General features: G+C 45.5%; 1 protein-coding gene across 1 annotated transcript in view; it reads left to right on the forward strand.

Moving 5' to 3' along the window:
* Positions 1-5,372: 5,372 nt before the first annotated feature.
* The window catches only part of LOC142219210 (uncharacterized), a 43,439-nt gene continuing 36,690 nt past the window's right edge, over positions 5,373-12,121 (forward strand). The window contains exons 1-2 of the mRNA XM_075288163.1: positions 5,373-5,434; positions 9,732-9,889. Of these exons, the coding sequence (XP_075144264.1) occupies positions 9,812-9,889 (78 nt within the window). The 5' untranslated portion in view covers positions 5,373-5,434; positions 9,732-9,811. The remainder of the gene's footprint in view (positions 5,435-9,731; positions 9,890-12,121) is intronic.

Raw genomic sequence — 12,121 nt, forward strand, 5'->3', positions numbered from 1 at the left:
GGGCAGAGATGTGGAGACATGAATCTGGGGGCAGAGATGGAGGGGACATGAATCTGGGGACAGAGATGGAGAGGACATGAATCTGGGGGCAGAGATGTGGGGACATGAATCTGGGGGAAGAGATGGAGGGGACATGAATCTGTGGACAGAGATGGAGAGGACATGAATCTGGGGGCAGAGATGGAGAGGACATGAATCTGGGGGCAGAGATGGAGGGGAAATGAATCTGGGGGCAGAGATGGAGAGGACTTGAATCTGGGGGCAGAGATGGAGAGGACATAAATCTGGGGGCAGAGATGGGGGACATAAATCTGGGGGCAGAGATGGAGGGGACATGAATCTGGGGGCAGAGATGGAGAGGACATGAATCTGGGGGCAGAGATGTGGGGACATGAATCTGGGGGCAGAGATGGAGGGGACACGAATCTGGGGGAAGAGATGGGGGACATGAAACTTTGGGCAGAAATGGGGGGACATGAATCTGGGGGCAGAGATGGAGGGACATGAATCTGGGGGCAGAGATGGGGGACATGAATCTGGGGGCAGAGATGGGGGGGACATGAATCTGGGGGCAGAGATGGAGGGTATATGAATCTGGGGGGAGAGATGGAGGGTATATGAATCTGGGGGCAGAGATGTGGGGACATGAATCTGGGGACAGAGATGGAGGGGGGACATGAAACTTTGGGCAGAGATGGAGAGGACTTGAATCTGGGGGCAGAGATGGAGAGGACATGAATCTGGGGGCAGAGATGGGGGACATAAATCTGGGGGCAGAGATGGAGGGGACATGAATCTGGGGGCAGAGATGGAGAGGACATGAATCTGGGGGCAGAGATGGGGGGGACATGAATCTGGGGGAAGAGATGGAGGGCATATGAATCTGGGGGCAGAGATGGAGGGTATATAAATCTGGGGACAGAGATGTGGGGACATGAATCTGGGGACAGAGATGGAGGGGGGACATGAATCTGGGGCAGAGATGAAGGGTGTATATGAAACTTGGGGGTAGATAGAGGGGGGGACATATAATTTACGGGTGACTGTAGGAGGATTATACTGTGTGCAGGCACATGAAAAATTAATGGGCGGAGTCAACACAAAAGTGGGCGGGGCTAAATTTTGTCCCTCTTTTGGTTCTTCAAAAGTTGGGAGGTATGTACCTGGCCCACTCGCTCTAAGCCTACGAGATCAATCATAAACAGATTTCCACTTCTCAGTTCATTGTGGACACTGTGGTGATCGCTCCTGGGTCTCGCTGTGACTTGTAGTGCTGCAGGGTCTAGGCCAGGTCTTGTTAGGCCGGAGTCACATCTGCGTCAGAAACTCCATTGGAGACTCCACTGCAGATTCCACTGAAACCCTCCGTGCAGGACTTCACCCCATTCTAGTCTATGAGGTCCGCAGGTGTCTGTAACCGTTTTAGTGGACGGGCTCCTTGTCGTTTGGGTCCCCCAATGGACCTGAATGATGGAAAGCCTGGTGCAAGTGTGAACCTAGCCTTAGCAGCGCCCCCTATGTCAGTTTCCCTTTTATAATAAAGCCATGGACTGTAAAAGGAAGACTAGTCATAAGAGCTTATTAGGTAGCCATCACTTCTTGTCGTTGTAGCCTCTAGCCGCTATTATAACACAGGCTTCACTACTGACAATAGGTTATGGCAGCGGACTCAGCGGACCATATTCAGCATGGCGAGATAGACCGCCAGTCACATTCAGTGCGATTATCGTGTACGTATACTAATTCATAAGACCCGTGCACATGAGCTGCTGGACGTCAGGAGATTTCCTCAGCAGTGGTCAGTCCTGGTCGTGCCCGGGGTCACATCACATGGAGCACCCTGCTCCTCTCCTCACAATGGTCACTGGTTTCTAGTCATACAGTACCACCTTGTGGTGACAAGTGATCACTACAGCTTGTATTAGTTTATCCCATGGCTTATACAACCCTGCACTGGACCCAGCTTTAGCCTAGGAGTGTGTCAGTGAGCTTGTTGACTGTTTCCAATGGCTAGCAGAAGCCTCGGGCAATAACACAGGCTGTGTGCAGTTGTACAATGGTGTTTAAAGTGAATATACACTATATATGTTTTGCTTTATATACCAGCCCCAGTGGACAAGCTGCATACATTAGGCAGTCAGTTCGTATACTGCAGTCTGCTATATAGAAATATAACACAGACCTTGGATGACTGGGATGTATATCAATGTGTATACGGCTTCTGCAGGTAGGACATTGATACAGACTAGTCCGCTCTGTCACTAACCTCGTCGATGGACCTGAAGAGATCATTCTAGATCTTATGAATATCCCCGGCTCGCCATCCACTCCCAGCATAGTGCAGTTCTCTAATTGGAATGTATATATATATATATATATATATATATATATATATATATATATATACACACACACCACTTGCCTATCTGCCTTAAGCTATTTTGCCACCATTAGGCGATGTGTGGGCGGCCGGCATGTGAGCAGCGTTGGGAACATGCAGGCAGCCGCCATGTTCAGGCAAGTGTCCTCGCGCGCTGGCCACGCCCACATTTTGGCGGTAACCTATGGGTCCACTGTGCTGTCTCCCTATCCCGCCCCCACCCCGCCATGCACCAATTGGAGCTGTGTGTCACTACCTGCACTGACGTCATGGTAGGGCCGACAGCGGGGCCGGAACCAACTTTGGAGGGTTGCAGTGGCAATTTGGGGTGAGTGAGACACTTTCAAAGTAGCCTATGTATCCTTCCTGGCCAATATGTAGGTGTATGTGAGATTTCAAAGCAATCCGTTCAGCCGTTCGGGTGTGATTGAGGAACAAACATCCAAACACACAAACTTTCACCTTTATAATATTAATAGGATTAATAGGATATTGTTGGTTATGCTAAAGTAAGATTTTCAGAGTACTACAGTAAATCTTTTTTTTGCACTTTAAATTTTTATTGTTTTGTCATTTTCCTAATTTGTCGTAACGTTGATGTGAACAACTTTCTTTAATTTCAATGTTTTTATTGATTTTACATATGCAATACTTATTATGTAGTATAAACTATTACAACTATTTTTAGAACTATTTTGTTTATCAAAAATTACAATTTCTGCCCCTTACTCAAACATAGCAGATACAGCCTCAAAATCCTGACCAAAAAACCCAGTGTGAACTTACCGTTAGGCCGGGGCCCCACGGACTGTGATTTGCCCACAGTGGAAAAATCGCGGCATTTTACAGTACTTGCAAAGTGGATGGGATTCATGCGAATCCCATCCCCACTTTGCGGAAAAAATTGCAGTGCGGACACGCTGCGATTTCCAAAACCATTGGGTTTTGTAAATCGCAGCATGTCCATTATATCTACGGAAACGCGGGTGGCTTCCCCATAGATATAATTGTAACAGAAAGTCTGTGGAGGAAAATTCTATGAACTTTCTGTTCTGAGCGCTGCGGAAAGAACCGCGATGCATTCACGCCACAGCTGTTCCCCCAGTGCTTTAGCGCTGCGTTTCCGGCCCGTGCTTTAAAGTCATAGCAAACGCAAGACGGATTGGGAACTGCAGACGCTTATAATTGAAGGGCCTGACGCTTAGAAGCAACACCTGACACTGATAAGAGATATAATAGCAGGAATAGTAAATCCAGAGCCGCCCTCACAGTATTAGGGTCCACATGGAGGAAAATGACGCTGTATTTGGCGCTGAATTTTCAAAGCTGAAAAAAAGCCTCCCGTTGATTTCAATGGGTTTGGCTAGCTTTTTGTTCGCTCGCATAATTTTCCGCTAGTTGAAAATTCAGCAACAAATACAGCACCATTTTCCTTTTTCGGCACTGATTTTGAGGCTGAATCCGCGTCAGAATCCACATGTAAAAAACTCCTCCCCATAGACTTCTATGGTTCCACTCGCTTTATTTCTCTACTTGCGAAAAAAGAAACTTCCTTCAGGAGGATTCCGCCTGCAAAAACCAACGCAGTCAATGGGTGGTGTAAAACCCACGTCGCAGATTTGGGCGCAGAATTGGCAAAAAACGCATGGAAAAAACCATACTGACAATCTTACTATCAGGCAGATTTCGCCTCACCAATATGGCTGCTCAGTAAGGCTGTTTGCCCACTACAGGAGTTTTCACAGGTCTCTGGGTTGTGGATTCTGCAGCTCCATAGACGTCTATGGAGCTGCAAAATTCACAGCTTTGTGCACAAAGAAGTCTATGGAGCCCTCAAATCCATGGCCTGGAGGCCCATGAAAAGTATTGTAGTGTGTAGTGTGCAAGCAGCCACTAAGGATACCAGACATGATTTGTCAGTTTGTGTGTGCACGTGTGTGGTCTGTATGTGCGTCTGTGCATGCATGTGATCCATGGGTATGTATGTGCACGTGTGATCCATGTGTTTGTGCGTGTGCAGTGCAAGTGTCTATGCGTGTAGTAGTTGTGTGTGCTCTTTTCGTCCATGTGTATAGTGTGCATCCATCCAAATGTGTTTGCGTGTGGTGTGCATGTGGTATTTATGGGGTAGAGCTTGTGTTGTGCGTTTACAGTGCTCTGGTGTGTGGTGTTGTGCTTGTGGCTTGGTGTATGTATGGTGTTTGTGTGTGGTGGTGCGGCCCCTTTAGCAGCGACTCTTTGGCGCCGTCGCTATAATCCGTCCCTGTCGGTCACAACTGTTGTTTTCCTCTCAGCACTTTCACATTTCCCCATTATATGTATAGGGCCTAACTTTGGGGGCCTCAATCTCATGGCGGAGGACGCTAGCGAGATGTAACGTGCGCAGTATTCTGCTCCTGTGCGTGGAGAGGGGGCCTGCCAAATTTCAGCCAAATCTGGCAAGAACTGTGGCTTTGTATAAAGCAGCTACTACAGGATTTGAGTTATATATATATATATATATATATATATATATATATATATATATATATATACAGTATAATAATGTGTAATATATATATACTGTATATAGATAAGTCATTATGTTCCCAGCATGGAGCAGGAGAAGGGAGTAACGCACACGTGTGACCAGGGTCCTATCCTGATCCTCAGTGCGGTCAGTACTGGCCCATAGATCTGCCATAGACCATGAGGGATATCTGGGGTACCTGCAGGGACATCACTATATATCACCATGGCTGTGCCTTCTTCTCTATATCCTGGGCAGTATATCCCTACCCAGTAACATATACACAGTGTGTCGGGGCCCATGCGGACAGGCCGCACACACACCCCAACCCCCCCACAGCTCTCCGGCCAGCGCCAACTGAGCGGAACTAACTGGAACGCAAACCCGGAAGAGATTTGGAACGCACGAACGGAAGTAATCGCGAGATGACCCGGAAGTGAGAGTCTATTATGTTAAGAACGTCTGGGTTTGGTCCATGTGGTCCAGAGAAGAAGCAGCAGCATCATCATCGTCACCTGGATCTGCGTGGACCTCCATCTATACTGGTGACTGATATCCTGTATATACGGGGGTGGTGGTGATGGGGGGTCTGCGGCAATGTAAAGGCTCAGCCTGCAGTGTAAGACTACAATGTATACAATACAGAACCCGGGGGGTGTCATAATACAGGACTGTGTGTAATATAGCACCCTGCAGTGTAATAATACAGGACTGTATCCAATATAGCACCCTGCAGTGTAATAATACAGGACTGTATACAATATAGCACCCTGCAGTGTAATAATACAAGACTGTATACAATATAGCACCCTGGGGTGTAATAATACAGGACTGTATACAATATAGCACCCTGGGGTGTAATAATACAGGACTGTATACAATATAGCACCCTACAGTGTAATAATACAGGACTGTATACAATATAGCACCCTGCAGTGTAATAATACAGGACTGTATACAATACAGAACCCGGGGGTGTAATAATACAGGACTGTATACAATATAGCACCCTGGGGTGTAATAATACAGGACTGTATACAATATAGCACCCTGGGGTGTAATAATACAGGACTGTATACAATATAGCACCCTGGGGTGTAATAATACAGGACTGTATACAATATAGCACCCTACAGTGTAATAATACAGGACTGTATACAATATAGCACCCTGCAGTGTAATAATACAAGACTGTATACAATATAGCACCCTGTAGTGTAATAATACAGGACTGTATACACTATAGCACCCTGCAGTGTAATAATACAAGACTGTATACAATATAGCACCCTGCAGTGTAATAATACAAGACTGTATACACTATAGCAACCTGGGGTGTAATAATACAGGACTGTATACAATATAGCACCCTACAGTGTAATAATACAGGACTGTATACAATATAGCACCCTGCAGTGTAATAATTCAGGACTGTATATAATATAGCACCCTATAGTGTAATAATAGAGTACTGTATACAATATAGCACCCTGGGGTGTAATAATACAGGACTGTATACAATATAGCACCCTACAGTGTAATAATACAGGACTGTATACAATATAGCACCCTGGGGTGTAATAATACAGGACTGTATACACTATAGCAACCTGGGGTGTAATAATACAGGACTGTGTGTAATATAGCACCCTGCAGTGTAATAATACAGGACTGTATACAATATAGCACCCTGTAGTTTAATAATACAAGACTGTATACAATATAGCACCCTGGGGTGTAATAATACAGGACTGTATACAATATAGCACCCTACAGTGTAATAATACAGGACTGTATACAATATAGCACCCTACAGTGTAATAATACAGGACTGTATACAATATAGCACCCTGTAGTGTAATAATACAGGACTGTATACAATATAGCACCCTACAGTGTAATAATACAGGACTGTATACAATATAGCACCCTGCAGTGTAATAATACAGGACTGTATATAATATAGCACCCTATAGTGTAATAATACAGGACTGTATACAATATAGCACCCTACAGTGTAATAATACAGGACTGTGTGCGATATAGCAGCCTGTAGTGTAATAATACAGTACTATATACAATATAGCACCCTGGGGTGTAATAATACAGGACTGTATACAATATAGTACCCTGTAGTGTAATAATACAGGACTGTATACAATATAGCACCCTGCAGTGTAATAATACAGGACTGTATACAATATAGCACCCTGTAGTGTAATAATACAGGACTGTATACAATATAGCACCCTGCAGTGTAATAATACAGGACTGTATACAATATAGCACCCTGCGGTGTAATAATACTGTACGGTATACAATATAGCACCCTGGGGTGTAATAATACTGTACTGTGCGCGATGTAGCACCCTGCAGTGTAATAATACAGGCACTGTATACAATATAGCACCCTGCAGTGTAATAATACAGGACTGTATACACTATAGCACTCTGCAGTGTAATAATACAGGACTGTATACAATATAGCACCCTGTAGTGTAATAATACTGTACTGTGCGCGATGTAGCACCCTGGGGTGTAATAATACAGGACTGTGTGTAATATAGCACCCTGCAGTGTAATAATACAGGACTGTATGCACTGTAGCACTCTGCAGTGTAATAATACAGGACTGTGTACAATATAGCACCCTGTAGTGTAATAATACAGTACTATATACAATATAGCACCCTGGGGTGTAATAATACAGGACTGTATACAATATAGCACCCTGTAGTGTAATAATACAGGACTGTATACAATATAGCACACTGGGGTGTAATAATACAGGACTGTATACAATATAGCACCCTGCAGTGTAATAATACAGGACTGTATACAATATAGCACCCTGTAGTTTAATAATACAAGACTGTATACAATATAGCACCCTGGGGTGTAATAATACAGGACTGTATACAATATAGCACCCTGGGGTGTAATAATACAGGACTGTACACAATACAGAACCCGGGGGTGTCATAATACAGGACTGTATACACTACAGCAACCTGGGGTGTAATAATACAGGACTGTATACAATATAGCACCCTGTAGTGTAATAATACAGGACTGTATACACTATAGCAACCTGGGGTGTAATAATACAGGACTGTATACACTATAGCAACCTGTGGTGTAATAATACAGGACTGTATACACTATAGCACCCTGCGGTGTAATAATACAGGACTGTATACACTATAGCAACCTGGGGTGTAATAATACAGGACTGTATACACTATAGCAACCTGTGGTGTAATAATACAGGACTGTATACACTATAGCACCCTGCAGTGTAATAATACAGGACTGTATACAATATAGCACCCTGCAGTGTAATAATACAGGACTGTATACACTATAGCAACCTGGGGTGTAATAATAGAGGACTGTATACAATATAGCACCCTGCAGTGTAATAATACAGGACTGTGTGTAATATAGCACCCTGCAGTGTAATAATACAGGACTGTATACAATATAGCACCCTGGGGTGTAATAATACAGGACTGTATACAATATAGCACCCTGCAGTGTAATAATACAGGACTGTGTGTAATATAGCACCCTGCAGTGTAATAATACAAGACTGTATACAATATAGCACCCTGGGGTGTAATAATACAGGACTGTATACAATATAGCACCCTGGGGTGTAATAATACAGGACTGTATACAATACAGAACCCGGGGGTGTCATAATACAGGACTGTATACACTACAGCAACCTGGGGTGTAATAATACAGGACTGTATACAATATAGCACCCTGTAGTGTAATAATACAGGACTGTATACACTATAGCAACCTGGGGTGTAATAATACAGGACTGTATACACTATAGCAACCTGTGGTGTAATAATACAGGACTGTATACACTATAGCACCCTGCAGTGTAATAATACAGGACTGTATACAATATAGCACCCTGCAGTGTAATAATACAGGACTGTATACAATATAGCACCCTGGGGTGTAATAATACAGGACTGTATACAATATAGCACCCTGCAGTGTAATAATACAGGACTGTGTGTAATATAGCACCCTGCAGTGTAATAATACAGGACTGTATACACTATAGCACCCTGGGGTGTAATAATACAGGACTGTATCCAATATAGCACCCTGCAGTGTAATAATACAGGACTGTATACAATATAGCACCCTGCAGTGTAATAATACAGGACTGTGTGTAATATAGCACCCTGCAGTGTAATAATACAGGACTGTATACACTATAGCACCCTGGGGTGTAATAATACAGGACTGTATCCAATATAGCACCCTGCAGTGTAATAATACAGGACTGTATACACTGTAGCACTCTGCAGTGTAATAATACAAGACTGTATACAATATAGCACCCTGCAGTGTAATAATACAGGACTGTATACAATATAGCACCCTGCAGTGTAATAATACAGGACTGTATACAATATAGCACCCTGCAGTGTAATAATACAGGACTGTATACAATATAGCACCCTGTGGTGTAATAATACAGGACTGTATACAATATAGCACCCTGGGGTGTAATAATACAGGACTGTATACAATAGCACCCTGCAGTGTAATAATACAGTACTGTATACAATATAGCACCCTGCAGTGTAATAATACAGGACTGTATATAATATAGCACCCTGGGGTGTAATAATACTGTACTGTATACAATATAGCACCCTGGGGTGTAATAATACAATATATATACAGCACCCTGGGGTGTAATAATACAAGTGTATACAATAATAGCCTCCTGGAGTGTAATACTATATACTATACATTATAATCAGGTATAATGGATGTTTGGACATATAACATACTTTTGTTACCCAGGTTGTCAGCGTGTGTCCAGACGAGAATAAAACATAGTCCTTCCTTCTACCATCCTGTGAGAGAGTCCTGCATGGCTAAAGATGGACGCGGATCAAGGTCCCATGAGCGAGAACATCATAACCATCACCTTGGAAGTGGTTCACCTGCTGACCGGACAGGTGAGGTCCTCATGTCCGCTCTCTAGTCACATGATCACCTCTATGGCGGGATGCTATGAGATGCCAGTGACCAAGGTGACCTAGTCCGAGCTGAGATATAGTAAATTTGTTGGGCTGAGGTGTCCCTGCCCAGCTTGCCCTGGTCTGTCTCGCCCACATTTTTAAAAAGTGGTAATCAGGGCACAGAAAGGGGAAAGTGGTGGCACCGAGAGATGACCCTAGCACTGAGAGATCTCTGGACTTCTCATAGCACTGACACTGAGAGAGCGCTGGCACCAAGAGATCACTAGCACTGAGAGACTGCTGGTACTGAAAGATCACAGGCACCGAGAGATGACCCTATCACTGAGAGATCTCTGGATCTGAGAGATGATCACTAGCACTGAGAGAGCGCTGGCACTGAGAGATCACAGGCACTGAGAGATGACCCTAGCACTGAGAGAGCGCTGGCACTGAGAGAGCATCACTAGCACTGAGAGAGCGCTGCACTGAGAGATGATCACTAGCACTGAGAGAGCGCTGGCACTGAGAGATGATCACTAGCACTGAGAGAGCGCTGGCACTGAGAGATGATCACTAGCACTGAGAGATCACTAGCACTGAGAGATGATCACTAGCTCTGAGAGAGCGCTGGCACTGAGAGAGCGCTGGCACTGAGAGAGCGCTGGCACTGAGAGATCACAGGCACTGAGAGATCACAGGCACTGAGAGATGACCCTAGCACTGAGAGAGCGCTGGCACTGAGAGAGCATCACTAGCACTGAGAGAGCGCTGCACTGAGAGATGATCAGTAGCACTGAGAGAGCGCTGGCACTGAGAGATGATCACTAGCACTGAGCGATCTCTGGATCTGAGAGATGATCACTAGCACTGAGAGATGATCACTAGCACTGAGAGAGCGCTGGTACTGAAAGATCACAGGCACCGAGAGATGACCCTAGCACTGAGTGATCTCTGGATCTGAGAGATGATCACTAGCACTGAGAGAGCGCTGGCACTGAGAGATCACAGGCACTGAGAGATGACCCTAGCACTGAGAGAGCGCTGGCACTGAGAGAGCATCACTAGCACTGAGAGAGCGCTGCACTGAGAGATGATCACTAGCACTGAGAGAGCGCTGGCACTGAGAGATGATCACTAGCACTGAGCGATCTCTGGATCTGAGAGATGATCACTAGCACTGAGAGATGACCCTAGCACTGAGAGAGCGCTGGCACTGAGAGAGCGCTAGCACTGAGAGATGATCACTAGCACTGAGAGAGCGCTGGCACTGAGAGATCACAGGCACTGAGAGATGACCCTAGCACTGAGAGAGCGCTGGCACTGAGAGAGCATCGCTGCACTGAGAGATGATCACTAGCACTGAGAGAGCGCTGGCACTGAGAGATGATCACTGGCTCTGAGAGATCACTAGCACTGAGAGAGCGTTGGCACTGAGAGATGATCACTAGCTCTGAGAGATCACTAGCACTGAGAGAGCGTTGGCACTGAGAGATGATCACTAGCTCTGAGAGAGCGCTGGCACTGAGAGATGATCACTAGCACTGAGAGAGCGCTGGCAATGAGAGATGATCACTAACTCTGAGAGAGTGCTGGCACTGAGAGATGATCACTAGCACTGAGAGAGCGCTGGCAATGAGAGATGATCACTAGCACTGAGAGAGCGCTGGCACTGAGAGATGATCACTAACTCTGAGAGAGTGCTGGCACTGAGAGATGATCACTAGCACTGAGAGAGCGCTGGCACTGAGAGATGATCACTAGCACTGAGAGAGCGCTGGCACTGAGAGATGATCACTAGCACTGAGAGAGCGCTGGCACTGAGAGATGATCACTAGCACTGAGAGAGCGTTGGCACTGAGAGATGATCACTAGCTCTGAGAGAGCGCTGGCACTGAGAGATGATCACTAGCACTGAGAGAGCGCTGGCACTGAGAGATGATCACTAGCACTGAGAGAGCGCTGGCACTGAGAGATGATCACTAGCACTGAGAGAGCGCTGGCACTGAGAGATGATCACTAGCACTGAGAGAGCGCTGGCACTGAGAGATGATCACTAGCACTGAGAGAGCGCTGGCACTGAGAGATGATCACTAGCACTGAGAGAGCGCTGGCACTGAGAGAGCGCTGGCACTGAGAGATGATCACTAGCACTGAGAGAGCGCTGGCAATGAGAGATGATCACTAGCACTGAGAGAGCGCTGGCACTGAGAGATGATCACTAGCTCTGAG

This window comes from Leptodactylus fuscus, chromosome 10, assembly GCF_031893055.1.
Source record: "Leptodactylus fuscus isolate aLepFus1 chromosome 10, aLepFus1.hap2, whole genome shotgun sequence".
In the NCBI taxonomy this organism is placed as follows: domain Eukaryota; kingdom Metazoa; phylum Chordata; class Amphibia; order Anura; family Leptodactylidae; genus Leptodactylus; species Leptodactylus fuscus.